At 38.3% G+C, this 25370-nt stretch overlaps 1 protein-coding gene across 1 annotated transcript; it reads right to left on the bottom strand.

The window, feature by feature from the left end:
• Positions 1 to 25230, bottom strand: LOC145770794 (uncharacterized). The gene is made up of 6 exons (XM_082582517.1): positions 24968 to 25230; positions 24570 to 24614; positions 17994 to 18188; positions 16078 to 16215; positions 9874 to 10034; positions 1 to 154 (listed from the first exon to the last, which is right to left on the bottom strand). Exons 1-6 carry the CDS (start codon positions 25209 to 25211, stop codon positions 8 to 10), a joined length of 930 nt encoding a protein of 309 aa, XP_082438643.1. The 5' UTR covers positions 25212 to 25230; the 3' UTR covers positions 1 to 7.
• Between the last annotated feature and the right edge of the window lie 140 nt (positions 25231 to 25370).

Below are 25370 nucleotides of genomic sequence, written 5' to 3'. Positions count from 1 at the left end.
AATTGCTTTAGCACAGCAGATACTCCATCCTTAAGAAGGGTCTTTCGAAGTAACAACCAACAGTGAGGCGAAAGTATCTTCCGGTCACAGGAGCAGGAAACCGATTTGTCACGTGAGTATCTCCGCTTTCATCTGCAGGATTCGCTTCAAAAGTCTTGAAAAACAACGTTTAGTGCAAATGGAAAGTTTCAATGTGAAAACACAGTTGGTCACAGCGGTAAACCATAATCTCTTCGTGGGAAAATTGTAACGTAAGATTCCCAAATCCGTTCGTCTGCATGCAATGACCCAAAAATAAACACACTTTCGAAACGTCTATTCAAACAGTGTATTCCAGTAAAATTAGCCCGAGGCTATCGAAAATAGGTGTAACGCCTACACCTCTAAAAAAAAACTGTCCCTACAATACAGATTAATTGGATAAAAGACGGAACCTTTGTCCAGCTAGCAAGCACTAAGCCAACAGTTAAATGTGCGGCCAACTTTCAAACAATCATTTTACGAATGACCAGAATAGATATCAATATCTCAAATTCACGTAGAAAGTAACTGTGACGCAATAAATGAAAGACAATTATGAAGTCATTCCAACAGGTGTTTAAGCTGATGTAATATTTCCTGTTTAAACAGGCCCAAACAGGTCTTATGAACGATGGTGCAATTTTGGCACATGCTTTAGGAATTTCCATGACGTAATATTCAGTAGACTTGAACGGTTTTATATGACGTTTGATTTGTACAGAGATTGGCCGTAACATAGCGGCCCCTAGTTATGACAGTCTAACATGGCATAACTAAAAAAGAATTGAAGGACAATCGTGAGCCAATGAATAAAACACACGATACACAAATTGTTTGAATCACTCTCGTTTAAGTTAATACGTAACTACAAAGGGCATGCAAAGAATGAACAGCAATAAGAATAAACACGACGATACATGAAATTGGTACCATAGGTACACGCAAAAATGACGCTATATACAATGGTTGCGATAATAACCGACTGTTCTGGGCTCAGACAAGTATCGGCCACCGCAGACAAAACCAGGCTCAAACCCTAACACTTAGGTGTTCTTTACGGGGGCGAGGCACGAAATATCCCTCAACACGTAGTCTACTTTCACTTTCCCCGTACTCTCATCATAGTTGCAGACGGCAACTTTGGCTCTACGAACCACAGGCTTCCCTTTCCTAATTTGTGGAACTACCTCATGCACCCTCCCAAGTTGATACTTCCCACGTTTACCAATGTCTTGGAGAGAACCTACCACTACAAGTTGACCAGGCTCCAAATTCTCGGCCATTTTTAGCCATTTTTTCCGGCCCTGAAGACCTGGCAAGTAAAAATCGATCCATTTATTCCAAAACTGCTGAGAAAGTGACAAATTGAACCGATAATCCCTTCTTAATTGGTCACGATCATGTGGTTGCCCAACAGCACAGTATGGGTCTAAGTATGGGGTCAAAAGTGAGGCAGGGGTGATGACAGTAAAATCCCTAGGGTCGTCACTCAAAGGTACCAAAGGGCGTTCGTTCACGATCCGAACGGCACTACCTGTGTACGTAAGCAGTTCAATAAAACTGGGCTTACGTATTGAAGAGTCCAAAATGTGAAAAAATGCAATTTTAAATTGTTTAACCATTGCCTCCCAGGCGCCACCTTGCGCCGGAGCATACGGAGGTATAAATTCCCAGTTTATCTCTCTCTGTCTCAGGGCGTTGTGAAATTCAGCTGATTCTATCAACTCGGGTAACTTCTTAGATGCTGCCTGAAAGGTACTTCCATTATCGGAATAGATAGCATTAACCTGCCCACGTAAATCTGTAAACCTTGTAAAGGCAAGTAAAAAATCACTCAGCGACAATGACGTAACCAGCTCAACATGAATAGCGCGAGATGCCATACATGTGAATAAGAGTCCCCAAGCTTTTTTGTGACTCCTACCTTCAACAAAGGTCAATGGTCCAAGATAGTCCAAGCCGCAATCAAAAAAGGGTTTCCTATGGGCAGTTGTGCGAGACAAAGGTAAATCAGACATGAGCTGCCTTATAGGCCGAGCTTTCTCAATCGCACATACACCACAATCATTAAGATACCTCTTCACGGAAGCATTACCATTAGCGATCCAAAACTTCTGTCGCGTAGACAACAAAGTGTGCTGTACTCCACAGTGCGCATTTCGATTATGATGCGACAGTACAACAAGCCTAGTGAAGGGGTGCTTCGAAGGCAAAACAATCGGATGCTTTGCTTCTAGAGAAATCTCGGGAGAATTACTTAAGCGCCCTTCAATGCGGATTACACCAGCATCATCTACACAAGGTCTGTACTTTTTAAGTGAACGCAATCCTTTCAAGCGTTCCTTCTCACGTTGCGAAGCGCCAACACTACCCCGCTTTATCACTTCCTCAAGTGCATCCGGCGATCGTTTGGTCATTAAATGTAACACATCGCCATACACGCTTTTCTGAACAAACTTCACAGTTAAGTCTAAGGCTCTATCAAGATAAGAGGCGTCCAGTTTTGGCTTCATAAAGCTACGCTTTTTCGTTTTACAGCACAAAAATTCAACAAAAGCAACCAAATAAGCAATTCTCTTTTTCATAACATACAAAGAAGGTGCGGCCTCGATCAATCTGTGAAGGCCACCCTGTGCAACGTCAAGCGACCCCTCTTCGTCACGAAGATATAGGCTATGGACAGGTACTGGAGTGGGGTTTTCTACAGATGGAATTTCTTCACACTGATAGAGAAGACTAGAACCATTTAACCACAACTCTCGAAACTCTTTCTTTGTAATAAGATTTGGCCTTGTGCCAACATCAGCTGGGTTCATATCGGTAGGGCAAAAACGCCAATCCTGGGCTCCAGACAACAATAAAATATGCTCAACTCGACGCGTAATAAACTTATTCAAACGTAAATCAGGGTTCTTAACCCACTGCAACACAGTCCGAGAATCACACCAAAAATACTTACTGCAGTCGGGCATCTTCAATGCCTCGTAGGCCTGCTTCACGAGTCTTGCTGTATTCAAAGCGGCAACAAGCTCTTTCCTAGCTATCGGCCAAGAAAACTGATTTTTTACAACAATGGTAGATTTACCCAGAACGAAAGACACACTCGGAACTCCGTTAACCAGTCTACGTAAGTAAACAACAGAAGAGAAAGCTTGATTCGAAGCATCACTAAACCCATGCAATTGATATGAAACAATATCATCCGGACTGCACACACCAGAGTTTGCAAAATACCATCTCGGTAACGAAAAATCCTTAAGCAGGTCCAAAGAGCGAAGCCACGACTCCCACTCTTTAACAAAGCTATCAGGGACCTCGGTGTCCCAATCAAACTTGTCTATCGCCAATTGCTGAAGTATAAGGCGTGCTTTTAGAAAAAATGGCGCTCCAAAGCCTAGCGGATCAAAATTTTGTCCAAGCTGACTGAGCATACTTCGGCGCGTGTGTTTAGCTAAGGGCTTTAAGGAACATGCGATACGCATCTCGTCAGACTCGGTTTGCCACACACAACCCAATGTCTTCGCTGATGGCAAAGTCATATTTTCAGTCTGAAAGTCAATGTCACGAATCAAAGGTGAAAGCATCTCATTATCCAAATTTGACAAGACAATCATAGCCTCCTTGTTAGCACTCCACTTAACAAGTTTAAACCCACGGCTATCAAACAAAGCAATTGATTCATGAGTGATTTGCTGAGCTTCCTCTAAGCTATCAGCCGAAAATATAAAATCATCCATGTACATATTATTTGCAATATTGCAGAGAGTCAATTCACCAGCACTGCTGGGATTCTGCTCGATCATTTTCTTTATAGCCAAGCAAGCGATATACGGGCTACTCTTTATTCCCCAAGGGTGTACACAAAAACGAAATGGTACCATCCTACCATTTTCAAGGTCATCATCTTCAAACCACAATATACGAAACAAATCCCTTTGCGACTCCGGTAACTTTATTTGAAAGAAGCATTTAGTCACATCAGCCATGAGACCAAATCTACCAAGCCGAAATCTAGCCAAGACATCTACCAGAGGGTTTAACAAGTCAGGACCCGAAAACATTACATCATTAACACAAGTTCCTCGAAATTCAGACTTGCCATCGTAAACAATGCGCTTTTTTAATTGTGACGTCACAAAGTATGGTAAATACCATTCAAATCCCTTGACATTTCCTGCTTCACCCGCGCGCTCAATATAGCCATTAGATTTAAGATCTTTCATGGTGTCAGTAAGGAAATCACGAAGTTCAGGTTGTTTTAAAGCTTTCTTTCTTAAAGCAGCAGCTCTATCTGACGCCAACACAAAATTGTTAGGTAGATCAATATCTTCCTTCAACGGAACAGGTATTTCAAATCGACCATCTTTCAACTCAATATTCGGTTCGACAAGTTCTCTAGCCAAAATATCATTGCGAGACAATTCACAGGTTTCATTTTGCAAAGTCAAATCCTGAATGACTTTATTCAGGTCTGCTATTTCCATATCGCGAGACTCAATTTTACGCTGAAAGCCAGAGATGACATCCGACTCTGAAGACGTCTGCACTCTGCACACTTTAGCAACGCTTTCAACTAAGGGTGACTTACCACCACAAGCCAACCAACCGAGAGGAGTGAGCAAAGCATGCGGTTCACTACGATTGTCACCAACACGCTCTTCTTTTGCACACATCAAATAAGCGTTGTCGTTGCCAATCAGTACATCTACAGTACTACAATCATTCAAATGAAACATATTCACGTCATGAAAATGACGGAAACCACTTAAATCTTGTTTATGGGGTAAAGTTTTAACATCGTCAGCCCAAGCTGGGTTAACCACCGAGGTTATATCACAAAACAGTTCATCAGTCTCTAACGACTGGATGTTGAGTTTAACAAGGTCAGCACAAGTAGGTTTCTGACCAGCCAGAGTATCCATTTTAAACGACGCTTTATCATACGGTTTAAGACCAAGTTCGCACACCAAGTCACTCGAAACAAAGGTCAACTGCGAACCAGGATCATGCTGACAATACACCAACTTCGATTTGCCAGTCATTGGATTCAAAACACGAGCAGCAGTAACGCGGTTAAAGGCTGCTTTAACATTTCCAATCTTAACATTACGCACAGGAACTCTGGCACCAGCCTCATCTTTACCGACCAAATCCCGAGAATCACGTGACGTCACATAAAAATCATGCAGAAGAAAATAGTGTTTCCTATCGTTGGTAGGTCCACACTTACGACAGTTATTTGCATGATTACAGTCTCTAACCATATGCTGGCGCAAACAATTCAAGCATTTGCCAGCTTTCACAATGACATCTCTCCGATCTTTAGGTGTCAAGCGCAAAAATTCTTTACAATTAGACAAAAAATGATATTCAACTTGACCACGTGACGAACAACAAAAACATGCCGGTATGTCACTACGTCTGGCCACACCGCCGCGCGGTGCGCCAACAGCAGTCGAGTACTGCGAACTCCCTGAAATCACATTATCATGGGGTTTTACCGACGTCTGCCTAACCGGACATGAAGGCAATTTTCCTTTGCCAAACTTTTTAAAATGCTGCGACTCACCAGAATCGCCCATTAGCATAATGCTAAAATCAGTCGACTTGCGCGTTTCCTCCCGTACTACAAAATCAAACAAACTCTGAAAGGTAGGTTCCTCAGTGCTACCATACTGATCACCTAAAAAGTCAAGATAACGCTGCTTAGCGTCAAACGGGAGTCGCTTAGCCAAATCCAAAACAAAACGTCCTTCTAATTTATCACGCTGACCATAAGCTTTCGCGTAAAGCAAACACTGCGACAATTCATCTTTAAACTCTTTCAAATCACTGGAAGAGATAGAAGTCAATTTGCTACCATAGCGATACTTTCTAATTTCTGGTTCTGCGAAAAGACCTCCACGAACCCCAAAACGTTGGGACAAGCGAGCTAACGACATTTCTATCCTGTCTTCCTCTGACAAGCCAGGAGTGTCAGAAACCAAATTAGCAATCGTTTGTGCAGCTGTTCTAACACAAGCTGCTTGCAACAAAGTCAAACGAGTTCCCTTAAAAGGCGAAGCTGCCATCAAGGCCATAACACGATTTTTAAAGAAGACAAATGGCATATTATTACCATCGTAACCAATCAAGGCCGCCTTATCGAAGAACGTCCTACTATTTTGGTATTCAAAAAAGCAATCCTGCTGTTGAGAACTCGATTTAGCGGGAGAAGACAAGCTATATCCCTTAATGGGCTGAGTGGGCTCAGTCACATGCACAGCCCGATCACGATCCTCACATACGTTAAAATCAGGAGACACGATACGCCTCTCACAACCACCCAAATTACGTGTAGCTGGGCGATCAAAAACTAGCGGCGCTGAAAACTGTGAAGGGGGCAAAGCATTACTGCTAATGGCGGCCCCGTGACCTGTACGCTCTGGGGGAGGAGTTCGGTTGTAATTTGCAGACCTTGGCTCTACAGCCTTCGGAAGATCCTTAGCCGCGGCCCCGAGACCTCCTGAAACAGCTGGAAAACATGTGGATTGTACAGGTCCACTTACGGATTGAACAGGCGTGTGGAAAAGGTTAGGTAAATTAAACTGTGATTGATGTTCACTTCTGGAATGCCTAGAAGAGCCCTTTCTAGAGCTACGCCGGGAGCCCAACTCAGAACGATATTCAGCTAAAACTACCTCTTTACGTTGTTCGGCCCTCAACTGAGCGTCTTTGAGTGCGAACTCAGCAGCTCTAGCTTCGGCTCTCGCGGCGGCCTCAGCAGCTCTCGCTTCGGCCTCAGCAGCTCTCGCGTCGGCCTCAGCTCTCGCGGCAGCCTCAGCTCTTGCGGCAGCCTCTGCTCGTGCGGCAGCCTCAGCTCGTATGGCTTCAGCTCTTGCGATGGCCTCAGCAGCTCTTGCTTCGGCCTCAGCTTGGATCTGGAGCTCCTCTCGTCTTAACTGTAGGTTAATTTGTGCAACTATCCGTGACGAGCTCTCAGACATCCTAGTGCTTACATTTGAGGCGCTATCCTCAGGATGTAAGTCAGCATCCAACCTATCTGACAACTCACTTTCTTTTTGTTCGAAGTTATTTTTTAACGAGTTAAATTCGGGATCTACCCTATCACGAAGTTCTGCCAAGATTGCAGAGTTAACAATTTTACTCAAAAGAGCATGGAAATGCCGTAATTCCTCTTCTAAAGTAGATAACTTAGATCTAAAAATTAACAGTTCCTGCTTATCACTCAAAGAACCTAGGGCCACAGAAAGTTTCCCAATTTGAGTCAAAATATCCCGTCTAAGATGCCGGGCCTCTCGAACTGACTTAGCCTCATCGTTAATGGGTCCCTCCCCAGAATGGCCTGCCCGACCGCAAAGAACATCATCAGGCTTAAACTCAGTCGAGTCGACGGCGGTCGAGTCCCTGTCGCCACCGAGTGTAGACATATTAAATGTTAGGGCTAAATTTAACAATTAAAAAATTAAGTTACACAAACACACAAATTACAGTAGTTATAAAAAACTTAACTGCAAAGACCGTAAAAAATACAAAAAAGAATTTAAATGCACGATACCGTAGCTGTACGAGTATGTGAAGTCCAAACGTCCACAAACTTGCTTGGATTCTTCCACTTGAATCTTCAAGCACAGATGGATTGCCTTTAATCTTCTTTCTTGCCAATGAATGTCAAAGTTATTTTTTCTTCTGTACCAAACTGAGAAGAAATGTCTTTACTTTTTAGCTTAAAGTTCTTCAGTTGCCTACCGAGAAGAAATGTCTTTAATTTTCTTTGCTTCTTTAGACTACCAACCAACAAGATCTTCTTTTATTATTTCTTTGCTTCTAGGTGCTTCTTAGCCTACCAACTACAAACTTCGTCTTTTATTTTTTATGCTGCCTGTGCTTCCGTACAAACACTAGCCAGAGAATCGTCTTTTATTTTTGCTTCTTAGTGCTTCTTGGCCTACCAACTAACTAACTTCGTCTTTTATTTTTTTAGCTTCTAAGTGCTTCTGTGCCAAACACTAGACAGAGAATCGTCTTTTATTTTTTATGGTCACAGCGGTAAACCATAATCTCTTCGTGGGAAAATTGTAACGTAAGATTCCCAAATCCGTTCGTCTGCATGCAATGACCCAAAAATAAACACACTTTCGAAACGTCTATTCAAACAGTGTATTCCAGTAAAATTAGCCCGAGGCTATCGAAAATAGGTGTAACGCCTACACCTCTAAAAAAAAACTGTCCCTACAATACAGATTAATTGGATAAAAGACGGAACCTTTGTCCAGCTAGCAAGCACTAAGCCAACAGTTAAATGTGCGGCCAACTTTCAAACAATCATTTTACGAATGACCAGAATAGATATCAATATCTCAAATTCACGTAGAAAGTAACTGTGACGCAATAAATGAAAGACAATTATGAAGTCATTCCAACAGGTGTTTAAGCTGATGTAATATTTCCTGTTTAAACAGGCCCAAACAGGTCTTATGAACGATGGTGCAATTTTGGCACATGCTTTAGGAATTTCCATGACGTAATATTCAGTAGACTTGAACGGTTTTATATGACGTTTGATTTGTACAGAGATTGGCCGTAACAACAGTTAATAAATTCATCACAAAGTCCACGTAAACACGCGCTACAGATTTATTTTGTGAGGGTTTTAAAATCAGAAGATGAAAGGATGTGGTGGAAAACAGTCAAACATGATAATTAACGAATTTCAAAGCCGTTACGAAATTTCACACATATATATAAGAAGTAAAAACAATGAAAACTATTAAAGCAGAGCGAATTAAAGTAAAGATATTTCAAATAGTTTCAACCAATAATACAATGAAAATAGTTATCATTTTAAAAAGACATTGCAAGGTAAGTTTTTCAAATTTCAAAATTATTGCGTCACCTTTTAGTTTGGTATTTCCTTACTTTGTTTTCGTTGAAGTTACTACGATACTTTAAAAATGCCATTTATCTTTTAAGACTTGCAGTCATGTTTCTGTATTAATTGTGCTAATCCTGGGCATGCGCAAACTCACAGTAGCCTACACTTCAATAATATTTCAAACTTTATCGCTAGAACGTGAGGGGCTATTTTTATTAATAAACAACGATATATTGGTAGAGGTGCATGTGCTGTTATCTGGAATATCAATCCTTCTCGTTTTTAGTTAAAAGTATTTCTTGATGATGCAAAACACAATGCTTTAGTGAAAATACAAAATTAAGGTTTTAAACCCTTTAACTGCCACTGTTTTCGATGTATTTCTTTAATTGAGCAATTCTTTGATTTTGAGAAGGCTATGACATACCCCAGACATAACTGACAGATAAAAAAATGCACGAAAGTTGTTGTATATTTAACAGCCTTTTGAAATATGTTTACAAATTTTGTGTATTTTTTCTTGAAAATGCCTTAACAATGACTAAAATTTCTAACAAACTACAAAAATTTGCGTTTTTTATATTCTTTTAATTTCCGTTTGGACATCTGAAACAAAAACTTCAAATTGCGATAAATTTCTCCCCCAGATGGCAGGCAAGTGTCAGTCTTTCCACACAAACGTTGCCACAGTGATGCTAATGCGTTATGGGGAAAAAGAACCGAATATTTCACTTTGCAAAAAAAAATCCCTATAAAATTTGAAAATTGCAGGAAAAATTCAAATACAAACTTGGTAATTTTTTTCAAATTTTAAAAAATGCAAGTCTTCCTCTTTCTAATAAAGTAGGTCTAAGACCCAAAACCAGGCAGTTTGGCAAACGAAGAACAGAGTTATGGTGGTTGCAAACAGTGTGTATTTTTTTAGGAGGAGGCTTGTGCTCTTTAAAGAGCCCGTGGTAGTTAAATGGTTAACTTACTTTATCGCCTCCTGTACAAGATTGAATCACTTGCATTTGATCTGTCGAATTTCCGTATGATATTTTGAATCCAGTTACCCAGTAAGAACCATATCCTTGAGTTATTACTCCGACTACTCCAGTTGGGATCAAAAAGTCCACTTGCAACCAAGCTCCATCGTCTGCAAAACAAAACCTGTCAACAGGTCTTGGTTAAATCAATAATTTACAGCAAGTGTTTAGTTGCAGTATGACTGGCTTCCATTGCTTTTATTCAGATATAATTATGTCTGTCCAGTTAAATCGTAGAACGTTACCCATTGACTGTTTGATCGTTCTTTAAGATTTTTGACATACCCAATGCAACCACTTTATCTGGTCCAAGTGTGGACCATATAAAGTGGTTATTTGGGACATGTAGGCTACATGCAATTACAGCAGTGTAGCAATAACACTGATACAAATAACACCAATTTACGCATTTTAAACACGCTAATGATGCTTCTTGTAAAAGCATTTAATGCTAACATAATCCATTAAAATTGAACATAAACTATGAACTACTAACGTTTTCGGCCATACAGGCCATTCATTTTGATAAAACTTGACATATTACTGACAAAGCATCGAGACGCTTTGTCAGTAATATGTCAAGTTTTATCAAAATGAAGTCCAACGTAGATATTGTTCCTGTGTATAAAACGTTCAAAGTTGGCTATTATTTTGGTACACGGTCAGTTGGTCGACAGACAATTGGTCGACAGGACAATTGGTCGACAAGACAATTGGTCGACTGGACGTTAACTTAGGTCGACAGAAAGATTCATTTTAGGGTTAGGGTTAGGTAACTAACCTTAACCCTAACCTAACCCTAATTCTAACCCTAACCTTCACCCTAAAAGGAATCGTTTTGTCGACCTAACGTCCTGTCGACCAATTGTCTTGTCGACCAATTGTCTTGTCGACCAATTGTCTGTCGACCAATCGACCGTACACCATTATTTTCAGCTTAAATCTAGGACTCCCTCCTACTTGTGTTCAAATGTCGTGTACAAGTTCACTTGTTCGCATGACGCGAATTGTACATACATCGGTATGTCTACGCGGCATTTGGCCACGAGAGTGAGGGAACACTTAGATTGAACTAATTTGAACAAGCAAAGTGCCATTAAAGATCACATATTCGATTGCCAAACATGTTCAAATAACAAACCATCCTTGGAGCCGTTTAGAATTATACGTAAATGTTCCGCCGAATTCGACACTAAAATGCACGAGGCTTTGCTAATAAAATCATGCAATCCTCGCCTCAAAACACAGTTGTTTGCCTCATGGGCTTCTTATTTACTCAACGTCTTTTTTTGATGCGTCATATGATGCGTCTTTGCCTAGTGTAATTTAACACTAGAACGGCCGAAAAAAAAGTATACCTCCAACGGCCGCTGGTGTCGAAATCGACACTTTTCACAAAAACTTTATTTTTCCGCAAAATTAACAGTAAGAGTTCGTTTTATTTTACAGTAATAAAATTATCTGAAGCACTTATTACTTTTGTCATCTATTTGCGGTGTTCATTTGTTGGTTTTAGACGAAAATTATGACGTATGCTATGAGGTTTTGATCAGTTCGAAGCTTGACTATAGGCCTATCTGTATCTTGACTCTGTACGATGATCTAAAAATTCAACAAAGCGAAGACATGATTATCATAAAAATAGCACAAAGTTTTCTTATTCAGGAGAAAAAAAAATCAAACAAACCAACAAACACTTTACGCAGTGCAGCCTTTGCACGCTATAACTTTCCAGTCACCATTATCACACTTCCCACTTTTCGACAGTGGCCGCAAATGGTAACTGTATTGTTTTTGCAATAATATCCAGCACATTTTCCGCGTTTTCTAGATGGTCGTCCCTGCTCTTCTTCTCTCTGCTGTGTCGGCTTTCGTTTCAGCACATGAGCAGTTCTCAAGCTCTCAATCTGGAGGATAAAATCACGTCGGCTGATGTTGCTGCCGGAACGTTTTATAAAAATTATCCAAGAGTTCAAAGCTGCAATATCTAGCATATTTGTCCAAAGCACAAGAGGCCATCTTTTGCTTGCTGCATATGTGATGTATTTTCTTACCATTTGGTCAAACACATCAACTGCTACCTTGTTCTCGCTATAAAAATGGATCACAAAAGGTTTCTTTTTCTCTGTTGCATCAATACTGGGGCTGTCATGCATAGTAGAAAGGACACTTGCATTTTTTTTGCACTGATAGTTTACAAGCATGCAGCTGTTCGTTGAGGTGTAGAAGAATTTAATGAAAAATCTTTCTCCTCCACCCTTGGTCATCTTCTTTGTCAGTCCTTTACTGTTAGCTCGAACAGTTCCAACAATGGTTATATTTCTTTCCTGTAGTAAACCAGCAAGATTCACCCTAGTAAAGAAGTTAACTGTTGTAACGTTGTACCCGCTTTGTCTGTGTAAATTGGTGGTGATCTTGATAACTACATCCTAGGGGAGAAGCCTTCCATTTCGTTGCTTTCTTTCAATAGTTCCGAGGTACGATAAGTACGGTACGGTATTGCATACGTATTTTGAATGAACCTCAGCTAATACCCAGAATTTCATGCCAAACTTGTCTGGTTTGTTTGGCATGAACACGATAAAAGGACATCTGTTTTCCATTGGAAATAGCTGTTCATCGATTGGTAGGCTCCAATCTGGAGTGTAATTGTTGATGCAATTAGCAACAAGTCCTTCCAGTGGCTCTCGAATATGAATAAACTTATCTGTTGCAAATCGCTGATAGATTTGTGGAAGGTATTTGTAAACTCAGTAGGATGACCTAAAATCAAGCCGAGCGATAACACACATCAAGCCGAGCGTTGGACAATTATCATGAGAAACGCTATAAGTAATTGGGAAAACTATTGAAATAGTTTTTTTCACACAGAAAATCATTGATACTTTAAAAATCTTATTGAATTTGTATGAGGTGTCGATTTCGACACCTCGGCCGTTGGAGGTATATCCGCACATTGTAGATAACATAAAAAGATTTTTTAGAAAAATAATACTGAACTATAAAATTTAAGCATAATTGGGAAGCTACTGAAAGTTTGAAAACATTGGGATAACAATTAAGGCCCAAAATAGTGAACTAAATTTCTAAAAGTGTCGATTTCGACACCTCGGCCGTTCTAGTGTACGCTATGTGATGTGCCTTTATCCTATGCGCTGCCGTTTCATTTTACATTTCGTTTTTCAATTCAGTGTTTAGATCAGTAATTATTCATTTTCATTGTAGATATGATAAGCAGTTATTTTTTGTTACTTGATAAGGGCTAACGTGTGTATGGCCGAAAACGTTTGTAGTTTATAGTTTATGTTCAATTTTAATGGATTATGTTAAATGCCGTGTGGTTTCTTGGTTGTATATGTCTGTGGTTGAAGAAAGTGGCCTCTTTACCAAAATTGCATTTACTGTTAGTCCTATAGGCAAAATTATATTAAATTGCATTTGCACCTACATTTAAATATAACAACATAACATGAACATTGGACAATTGGACATATTCGTTCATAAACGTTTTGTCGTAGGATATTCAGGTTTTTGCCAGGTGGTTGAAAATTTTGATTGTGCGCAGGAAGTCAGTCTTTGTGTCTGATTTCTAACATCTTATTCATTGTCCTGTGAAAAACTAAGTAGCCTATAGAAGTGCAGCCAACGCCTTTTCTGACCATCGTACAGGGATTCTTTCCACTCGACTACGCAGTACGCAGCCGACATCCTACCTACATGTGAGGTGCACACATTGCACAATCCAGGCTACTTTTGACTGAAGGAAAAATAAAATCATTTAACCAAAAAAAATAAACGTTGGTTGAACTTCTCCATTATCCGCTGGTTTTCAAACAACTACAACAATTATTCATTGTTGAGGATGATAATAAATACGTGTAGCCTACGGTTCGATCTTTGCGCAAAGGTCGAACAATATTTTTGGTTCGATATTTTTCTTCTATACATCAAACAAGTTTGTTTCTCCTCAACATATCCGGTTTCTCAAAACTTTTATGTTTTACTTCATTGAATTCCATTCCAATATTCATAGAATTCATTTCATATTGACGATTTTATTCGATTTAATATTTCAGTCAATTCAATCCAATCAATTCACTCATTTAATCATTCATCATTTTATGAATTGCAACCTCTGCATTTGATCAGCAAACAGTTTGCGAGTCCAACGAAAACAGCCATTCAACGAATAGGTGAGTACCTTAGTGACCTTCATAGATGGCTATGGTGAGCGCTATCGGGTATTTGAATCCCGTGTGCAATGCGTTGATGACGGAAGCCACAGTTTTCCAATATAACCCATTGAAGACAAAATCTTATTACAGCAAACGACAAATTTCTTAACTTCTTTTTAAACTTTTATTTACAGTAGATTAGATGCTTGATTTTGAATCTCAATATTTTATATGGTTTGATTAGTAACGTCTTAAAAATGTAACTGGTATAGCCCAGAAGATGAAAGAAGATGAAGAAAGAGATGAAATTTGTCCAAGCTTATACATTGATGGTAATGTTGTTGAAAGTGTAAGTAATTTCTGCTATCTTGGCAGTGTCATAACTGACACTTATGATGATAGCACGGAAATTAAAATGCGAAGTGCTAATGCAAACACATCCGTGACATCACTTACAGCGGTGTGGAAACAGATGTCAATTGGTAAAAACACAAAATTAAGATTGCTGCGAATCGTTTTCCCAATTGCCACATATGGATGTGAAATTTGGACATGCAAAAAACGTGACATTAAAAAGTTAAAAAGTTTTGAAATGTGATGTCACAGAAGACTATTACTCATCAGCTGGAAGGAAAGAAAAACAAAGGAATTTGTTTCCCAACAAATAAACGATAAATGGAGTCTGATTAACAACGTTAACCTCAGAAAATTGAGAATTTCGGATACATAGCAAGAAGCAACTCGGTGGAAAATTCAATGTTGACTGGGATGGTGCAAGACAAACGAACAAACGAACCACAAAAAATGAAATATTTTGACAATATCGAGCAAATTACAGGAATAAAAAGCATACCGGAAACACCAATAAAAACAAAAGACAGAACAAAATGGAGGCATTTCATCAGGGAGATCACAGCTGATCAAACATGATCAATCTGTTCAAGAAGAAGATAGCCCAGAGTTTAAAAAATCTCTTCGGTATCGCTACTGATGGAAAGGCAGTTGAAAAACAACGATATTGTTTTCATCATTTGAAACGTGGGCATGTGATCTGGCAAGTTAACTTTAGAGCGTCACTTTCCAATGAGAGGATTTTACTTTTAACCTAGGTGGCTTTATTTCCACCTAAAATGTTTTTGTGTATTGATTGTTGACGATAATATAGGCTATACGTTTACGGTTCGATCTTTGCGTACATCACTAACCTATTTCAGCCCTTTGTTTAAAGTTTTTCTTTTATACAACAAGTTTGTTGCTCCTTAGCATACCTCGTTTCCCAAAACTTTTAACTTTTTTACTTCTGTTCTCTATTTACTGTTTTATTTATACGTTGTGATAAGCATCACATATTTTGCATATGAAATAAGCAATTCGACTATCAGGCTGCAATACAATTAAAATATAAAGCACAATTATTTAAATGTGACATGCGACAATTTATAAACTTGAAAACTAACATGACACAAAAATGCTTATTACGCCCAGCCCTTGAGTAGGGATATTACTTTTCAGCAGAAATCTTATAGCAAATGTTTTTATGATATTGTAGAAACATTTGGAGTTTTCGGTGTTGACTAGGTTACACCACTGTGCAGCGCTGTGAAGTCGTATTATGGAAAAGTCTAAGCCGAGTGTGTTTGAACTGACCTGACTGCACATAGCATTAGCTCAAACTACAAATCCTGCCGTTTAGTGTACGGTTAAAAATCATTTCGCCCTAACGTTTGAAAACATTTTCTCTGTAATGTCGGATCAACATGCTTGGGTTTTGTGGCCGTGCTAACTACTGACATATAGTCTACTACATGATTTTCCATTCAGGCAAGTTTTAAACCTTTCAAGGTTGTGTCACCTTATCCCATTCATTAACGTGCTGGTAGGTCTATACCGATTTTTGTAGTTAGTATCTTTTTCGACCCGGACGCGCTAATGACGAAAAATAAAATGATTGATTGATTGTTTCATCATACAAACTCACATGGATTGTTTGAATGCCAAGCTCCCAACCCGCCGCTGTGATCTAGTCGACCATATTTTGGTAGATACGGGATACTGGAACTATTGGATGACATTTGGTTGTCCTTGATACTCCCATCTTTCAATCCAGCCTCACATTCTGTTACAATACACTTGCTGAAAATGTTTAGTCTTACACCTTTTGTCTATAAAGTATGTAGAAATTTTTGAAAACGTTGTCTTCTCTGTATATTTGAAGTATATCAAGTAGTTGCAATATATTTAGTATGAAACTCTACGTAGTTATCTTGTTTAGTTTCTAACTTACAGCGATTTTACTAAACCAACTTTTAAGGGAGTGAGGAGGTGGTGGTCAGGGCCATTGACAGGATTTCTCGGGCCCGGTACCAATTTATTTTCGGGCCCCCTTCATCGACAATGTTATGAAAATAAAGGTTGTGTACAAACGTTTGTTGATGTGCTGTTAAAATGAGGATGACACATGCCGTTCAAAATAGAAAATTAAGAGGAATATCCTTCTCAAAGGCATTACATTTTTCCGTAAACCGCGAAATCCTTGCTCTCAATCACGCTCTTCGTCGGTATGTTTAAAGTTGTTGGAGTTTTCGGCTGAAATTAATTTTTTGTAAAGTGGACACAAGTAGCTTGAAGTGACTACCACCGAAAAATATATATATCCAGAATTAAAAGAATGGGTGAAGAAAAATATTTCGTGTTTATGAAAAAAACATTCGTGGTTATAGGGAAATCATTATACCCTGAAGGGGGCCCGCGGTAGGCTACTTTAACATCTGACGGCTGAAGTGGCTGTTTTAACCTCTGATGGTAATTCCATTACATCTGATTTTATTAAGACCTTGATAATGTTTGGAGTCGCAGGGAATCTTTTAAATCCGGGCCCCCTAAATATTCCGGGCCCGGGTCCAAAAGTACCACCTAGACCCCCCTGTCAACGCCACTGGTGGTGGTAGGGGGTCCGGTGACCCCCGTATTCTGTTTGGTTGACCAAGAATGGTCACCATTTCTCAATGGTAGAAGTTGAATTTCCAAACTGCCGGGTAATGATGCACCCTACGCGAGTGTCAAACCAGCACCGCTTGATCGTGTTTTTTTTGTTTTTTTATGAAATCAGGCATTTAACCAACTGAGTTATCAGGACGGATAAAGGGATCAAGGCAAATAGCGCATTAATTCATGTAAGTCAATGTAAATTTGGATAAGTCACAGATTACGTCGTTGTGTTATTGAAGCTGGAAGTTTCTTAAAAGCAAAGGTTTCAATTAAAATTATGATACATTACCTACCACGATGTCTACTACAAGCTTTGTTTATTTATAGTCGGATTCTGAAAATAATCTAATTTGGTTAAATACGTACTAACATACTGGCAGTCCCTAAATGGCTTAGCGCTAAATGGTTATGGTTGTTGCGGTAAGGTGTAAATTTTATTTGCAGTGCGAGTTCGCGGTCGAACTTGTATTGTGAGCATCGAAGTAAAATTACTGTGAGCATCGGAAAGCAGCGATTTCAAATCAGGACACTAATTTTTTTTGAAGTTTTTCAAAAGAATTATTTCAATTATTGACATCAGTGAAGACCAACAAAAATGTAAATAAAAATAAACTTATCATAAACAAAGCGTGTTAACCTCCTTATGAGGTCCCACGACTTTTAGAAAGCCCACTCATTTTAATTTGTTTTATCCTTTTTAGTAGTGTTTACCTACAACTAGCTTGAAAAAGGTGTCGAGGCAGGCATCATTCATCTTTATCTCTTTATCCACTGCGCCATCCCACCGCTTTTTTCTAATAGCAAACTTTATCAACCGTTTTTACATCGACCTCAAGAAAGCTCCAATTCACAACAGCATTGTTTTAATGAGATAAGCAAAAAATTAAAAACACAAAGCTAACTTACGCTGACAAGTTGGTCGTTCCTGGGTCCATGTCAGATCTTCTTTGCAGGCAACGACCAGTTGGTTGTCTATATGCTCAATGCCCATACTGAACCCTTCATTGCATTTGTATGTGATTGTAGCTCCAACTGATACCACAGCAACATTTGGAAACACCGAACCAAATTGAGGAGGGTCAGGTACACGGCACTGTATATCTGCACATAATGTAATGAAATCTATCTAACTAAACTGTTTTGTAATCGCATCTACAGCAGTGGCGCCGCCAGACCTTCAACATCGGGAAATATTACTGCAAAACAGTGATATATTATTTAACTTCTCTTGTTTTCTACTTCTATTGTCTGCTGTAATGTATAGCCTACCTAAAGTCCCACACTTTTGACATGTCTGATCTGTTGAAACAAAATAAATTGACTTGATGCTAGGTGCTTGTAACAGTTAAGTTCTCTTGTATGGGTTATGGCCTACCTTATAGTTTCAATCTCACTTGCACTGAACTAAGTTGGCAGTATCGTAATTTGCATTGACCGTCAAAAATATAAATGTAGAATAATTTTTAAATCGCATTTCGTTCAACACTCGTAAGCGTCTATCTAACGCAGTGGATAATCTGTCATAACTTGAAATACATCTTCAGTCACAACTTGAAGAATAATAATTGTACACAGCTTTCTTCTTACACCAATTCACAATAACAAAATAGAACACGCTGCACTGTTAAAATCTTTAGTAAAATTCTTCTACTATTAGTTTTTAGATGTTTCCGATTTTCTCGTGGTACATTTTACCTGAAATTTGAGTAAATATTACTCAATTTGTTGTAATATATATAGGCTACTCACATTTTTGGTAAAAGTTAGCGTGAGAAAAGTGGGAATAACTGAATACCAAATTGAGGGTAAATTTTAGCAGCATTTTTAATAGTGCACTGCATCTATGGCTAGCCGCTATGGGAAAGAACTTCTTTCCAAGAATAACAAGCTGACTGACAACTAGGTAACAACTAACAATGTCAATAGTAATTTAATAAATAGAACGTAAACGTTACGTTAATGTAGCATCATTCGCTTTGCACTAGCCGAGGCAAGTTTTCCTACCAACGCATTCAAATCTAGCTTTTAACATTTGTCTGATTCAGATGACATTATTATCAGATTGTTTAAGCGATCTTGAGTCATGGTGGTTCTATGTCGCGATTAAACAATTTCCAGTTTTGAAACGATCTTTCAGCTGAGCATCAAGTGACGGGCAACGAAAGTACCAGTTTCATTAGAATCACAACATTGCTGTAGCAATTTCCCTCGCCACGAATTATGCGATATTGGTCTATCAATGTTGCATCTGGGTCTAAAAACTAGCGTTTTGCAGCAGTAGCAGTTGCAATTTGGGATCGTACAGATTAAGGTCTTCAAGATACCACTCGGCTGCCTTCATAATGTTGGCTTTTTCATCTTTCGTCCGGAATCGTCTTGGAGCTAAATATCCTAGTCCGCGTAGCACAAATGAAATTGCCAGATTAAATCGTGATATTATCGTTTGCTGCATGATATCAAGAACCTGAAATATAAAAAGGCATGGTGAGTACAAAGAAGTGAAAGCAGATTCGCAGAGTAATTTCGGAGTAGCCTGCAAAGTATAAAATTTGCTTGAGCGGAACGTGTGCTACATTACATATCGACTGCTATCAAACTATCACAAACCTGAAAGTAAAACTGCACGAAGAAGCGATCTTTTCCAGTAAGGTTAGCGACAGTGTGACGATTTTCATCAAGTCGTTTTGAATTTTTTTCTCTTTCGTGGGCTACCAGAGCTGTTAGCATTGATCGGAAAACCGCTAATGGTATACTCCTGGCAAGCAGGTTTTCCACTCGATCAAAGCTAGATACTCCATCCAAGGTTTTGCTTTGGAGTTTATCTGACACTCGTTTGGTTAAAGAAAGAAGACATTTGAACACCTGAAATGCATAAATAGGCAATGTTAAAGGTAAGGTCCATTGAATAGAACAAAAATTTAAACCTACTTTTCTGAAAATTTTTCCTTTTTGAAAGTATAGTAAATAGATAACGTACAGATACTAATAAAAATATAAGCAATAATCTTTGCTTACATTTAAGGAAAGCACAAATTCAAAGATGTAGTGACGAAGTCATCTTGCCTGGCTGCATAGGCCTATAGCACTTTTTTCCATTCATTAATATTTCCTCTAGAGTGGAAAGATAGCAGGAAGTGTGCTGTCTATAACACGTCATATAGAATCGATACGGCATGCCCACCTTATGTCGGACAGTTTTTTCAGTGTTTTTACGTGTCAATTGCAATGCACTATTTGCATTGTTTGAAACAGTTCGTTGTGCAGCGCAAGTTTCCAAAAACACATAAAGATTTCGAATTTGTCCAAAATTCTTGCGGAGACACTCTGCACCAGTACAAAATTCATGCAATGTGCATAACAATGCACAAATAGCGCCGACGAAGATAATTCTTGAATCCGCGCTTGAAGACCATTGTGTTTTCCACTCACATTTGCCGCACCATCGTAACACTGCCTTCTAATTTTGGACACATTCAAGCAATGATTCTCAAGCGTCTTCTTTATGATGATAAACAGAGTAGCAGCACATGTGTCGTCGACTTTAATCATGGCGAGCAATCGTTCTTCAACCGTACCATTGTGAACATAACGCACAATAAGGGAAAGCTGCTCGTCATGTCATGTGCACAATCCATAGTTTCATCAGCCATTATGCAGAAAATTTCAGCATCTTTGATTTGACAGATTACTTCTTCAGTTATTGCATTTGACACCAACTCTATCATTTCATTTTGTGTCTGGTGGCTCAAGTAGGAGCAATTGCCTGCACAAAAAAAAACTTAAGGTGAATCAGGCACAAGCACCCTTGATATCTGGCCAAGTACAAATAGAGAGGGCTAAATCAGTCAACGCATCTGCATGTTTCATTTTTGAAGGAGAGCTTTACAAAATTCTATTTATACCTTTATCATGAGAAAAACTGTTATATTTATTATCAACAATAATTTAGTGAAAAATTTGCAATAGGCTGTTTAGACGTTATTTCAATATTCGTATTTCATTTTATGGTGTCAGTGGTACATTAAAAATCCACATATGATAATTAAAGTAACTTGCGTTCTTCTGGTGACTATTTACTAGGTTACCGCCTGATGTTAAAGATGATAACTAGTATTTTGTATTTCCGACGTTTCGTCAGTCAGCACGACTAACTTTATCAAGGTGGCTGAAACAGGTTAACACAACCTGTTCAGCAACGAGGGCACAACACAAAAACATACTGATAAAATCAATAAAGTAAAGCAGCAAGAATCAGAGTTAAAAACACGCAACAAGATGACTGCAGGTTAAACTGAATACAATGAATGTCTAAAACCAGTAGGCTACTTTCCAACAGCGTAAATTTATCTATCTTTACAACCACCGTCAAGCAACGCTAAAAAGACATCAGACAAAACAGAAAAAAGGATTAGCAATTACAATGATAGAGAAAAAGCTCTGAGCAAAGGAAAAGGTAAAGGTAAAGTTAAAGTAATTTTTTGTACACAGAGGAGAAGTTCTGACCATCTTTCTGGTTAAGAGCATGTTGTGCTTTCTGGTTTATGTACCACTTTTTATAGAAAAGATTGTTTATGGAAAAGTGGTACATAAACCAGATAGCACAAGATGGTCAGAACTTCTCCTCTGTGTACAAAAAATTACTTTAACTTTACCTTCACCTTTTCCTTTGCTCAGAGCTTCTTCTCTATCATTGTAATTGCTAATCCTTTTTCCTGTCTTGTCTGATGTCTTTTTAACGTTTCTTGACGGTGGCTGTAAAGATAGATAAATTTACGCTGTTGGAAATTAGCCTACTGGTTTCAGGCATTCACTGTATTCAGTTAAACCTGCAGTCATCTTGTTGCGCGTTTTTAACTCTGATTCTTGCTGCTTTACTTTATTCATTTTATCAGTATGTTTTTGTGTTGTGCCCTCGTTGCTGAACAGGTTGTGTTAACCTGTTTCAGCCACCTTGATAAAGTTTAGTCGTGCTGACTGACGAAACGTCGGAAATACAAAAAGCCAGTTATCATCTTTAACATCAGGCGGTAACCTAGTAAATAGTCACCAGAAGAACGCAAGTTACTTTAATTATCAAATGCCTGGTGAACAGTCTCACTCTGTGTTTAAAATCCACATATGATTATGATATATTTTAAATACTGAGAAAGTTTGTGCAAAATTACCTGGTGCACTTGCGAGATGTTCAGACAGATGCATGTCGCCTTTAGCAGCGAATTCTAGAATGCCTCATGATTTTGACTAGTCTGTTAGTTGATAGAGAAATTATCAAATACTGCACTGAAACGCTTTGAAAACGTTTTTCCAAGCTTAGAAAATACAAATGTCAAAACACAGTAGATATATCAAACGTAGTAGCATATGACATTGCGAGCGTTGAGGCTAATAAAAGTTAATAGAATAAATATACTGCGGCGGCCACCGCCCACCGGGCATAGTCCAACTGCAATAAATGCTCTGCCGCTGTTAAAAGATTTTTCATTCTTAATATTTCTTCTTCCTAACCACGAAGATTTCATCAGGAGAATGTACATTGCACAATATCAAATGATAAGTTTAAAACACAAAAATAGAGAACAATTTTTATACTTTTTATTAAGATGCCAAAAATGCAGTATATGACGGAACAATACAGAGTCAACATGTTTTTATTAGACGTAAAAACAAGCTTCACTGATAGTAAAAATAACCAATCAAAACACAAACCCCAGCCAGCTAAATCTGATGCTTTTTCATCGATTCAATGTTGTAGGGCGTTGAATTGATGTAAAAAGTGTACAATCTTGCTCGCGGGGACGCAGGTATTACAATTTAAAGGCAATAAGTAACGCAATATCCTTAGAATTAATAGAATCAGACAAGAATTTTACTACAAGTGAAACATATTTTAACGTCGAATAAACGTAGGAACATGTTGACTATAGTTGCATTGTTCGTCATACTGCATTTTATGCAAATTAATACGTAATATGTTTGCTCGCTCATTTGGTGTGACTTTATCGTCATTTTATATTGTTCATGCAATCTTCGTGGATGGGAAGAAGAAATATTAAGAACAAAAAATCATTTAACACAGGTGGAGCAAAATTGCAGTTTAATAGAATAAACTTTAACTAATATTAACAGGACTATTACATACCAAGCTGTTGAAAACTCGACAGGGAAAGCAAAATGCGGCATCCTTAGCTTCTGAATACTCCAGCCAGAGATAGTCATCAAACCATTGTGAGCAAAATTTTCTAACTTGAACTTTCGGATAATTGGAGTTGACAATTTTAATTCGTCCTATAACATAACTACTGGCTTCACGACATTTTGGCATAGGGAAGGTAGGATCAAATTTGTAATCTTTTAAGTCCATTGTAGATTTTTAATTGTTAAATATTAAGATTTACTGAATCATTGTTCTAAATAAATAACATTGATTACTTCGTAGAATACAAAGCTAAAATTTAATTCTGAACGAACTTTACGTTTAAAACAGGTTGATGTTTTTTCTACTGTCAACAAAGCCAAACTTCCTTTTGGCCCGCCTTTCTACTCTCATCCTCATTGCATTTACTCTTTGTTAAAACTGTGTCATTCTCTTCTCACTCAATTTAGATACCAAAGTAAATTAAACTAAGCTAAAGAATTACAACCGCTTGCATTTTCCTAGTACTGTATGCACTGCCACTACTCTACTAACTTAGAAAGGTAGTTTCTCACATAGCTATACATTTCCACTATAGATCCAACAACCTTGCTGGTTACAAAATAAATCCTAAAATAAGTCGTGAAAAACCATGCCCTTGTTGTACGCGCTGTTAGATCAAAATGTCAGCATTGTCTCCGGTTTTCCACCATGAGGTAAAAAAATGATGAAATATTAAACAAATAAAAATGAAATAGCCAAGCCAGAACCAATCTGCTGAACTGCCGGTAACAATTGTTATGTAACAGGTAGCAAAGTGCGTGACTAGAATCAGAAAATCATAACTATAACAGCAGCAAAAAGAACGCATTTAAAATAAAAGAGAAAGCTTTTACCCCCCAAAACATTGGTGGCACATTCTCCCCTTACCTCCCCCCCCTGCCAGCGCCACTGATTCGCATGTTATGTGCTTCAGCTCAGCAGCAGTATAAAAATAGTAACTGCAAATGCAAAATAATTCGCTGCGAGATATTTTATCTGTTTTAACTGTGAGTTTTAACGACTTTTCTTTACTTTTGTAATCATTTGGAAAGTTTTGTTTTTCTCCGTTTTTGTTTCAGAAGATGTTTTATCTTTAACGAAATCATTTCCATTTTTGAAAACAAGTTAATCACTTTTTAGTTGATCAAACGTCTTACTTTCAATAAAGTTTTGTTTTTGAAGAAAATTGGACATAGCAAATTAATTCTATTTTATAAATACATGCACAGTATATGATCCCAGACAAAGTAATGTAAAGCTACGATAGCTTGTAATAAAAACAAACACAATTATTCCTGGTGACATACCATTTGGAGAACGCTGAGTGAAGTTAACAAGCTGTTGGACAGTGTCTGAAAAACAAATTTCATAATGACCACATTGCGTATGAATATTAAATAGTGATAACTGAAAATTCAATTTTAACTTTTTTAATCTAAATTTTATCAAATTTCAAAGTTTTAAAAATTTTACAAACACGAAAATCGTGTTCAATATTTATCGTTAATATTTATCACGAATCACAGTCACAGTGAAATGGCGAAGTTAGTTTCAAAATAGTTCTTTAACAATACAGTACTGAAAGTCTTTGTCTTGAATCTTATTCTTCATAAATTTTAATTACTTGTGTTGTTAAAACATATGTTCGAATGTTGGCCGAAGATGATTTACCACAATTTTGTTATATGTGACGTCAGTAACTTACCATTGAGGATTCTTAACTGCTCGACTAAACTTGAAATCCTTGAACTGTCGTCACAATTGCACTGGCCAATATCTCCCTTTTCACCTTTTGACCAAGGTTGGCCTGTAGGCCCCATTGTATAGGCACGTCCCTGGGTAACATCGGGTGGCGATTGTACCTGCTGATGTTGATCGACCATTTGACGAAGAGGTAGACACAAGTTTGAAGGATTTATTCCACAAACAAGATGAACGAACATCAACATTTCAATGAATTTAGTCAACATTTTGAAAGATTGTTACTCTGCAACCAAATTGTACAGTCAAGACAAAAAGGATCAATTTGTGTCTTTTGATTGATTGACTGAATCTTTATCCTTGGACTGGGAAAGCTTCTTGCAGAGCTTAATCCTGGCAGTTAGTAG

Source organism: Aplidium turbinatum, chromosome 5, assembly GCF_918807975.1.
Source record: "Aplidium turbinatum chromosome 5, kaAplTurb1.1, whole genome shotgun sequence".
NCBI classification, from domain to species: Eukaryota; Metazoa; Chordata; class Ascidiacea; order Aplousobranchia; family Polyclinidae; genus Aplidium; species Aplidium turbinatum.
This window is presented reverse-complemented; position numbering and strand designations above follow the sequence as displayed.

Excerpts from the sequence above, each read along its gene's own strand:
- LOC145770794 (XM_082582517.1), bottom strand. The coding sequence starts at position 25,211 with ATGTTGATGTTCGTTCATCTTGTTTGTGGAATAAATCCTTCAAACTTG. Across the intron at positions 18,189-24,569 it reads CACTCAGCGTTCTCCAAATG|ATATACAGTGCCGTGTACCT; the intron begins GTATGTCACCAG and ends CATTATGTGCAG. Across the intron at positions 10,035-16,077 it reads TTGGCATTCAAACAATCCAT|ACGATGGAGCTTGGTTGCAA; the intron begins GTGAGTTTGTAT and ends TTTGTTTTGCAG.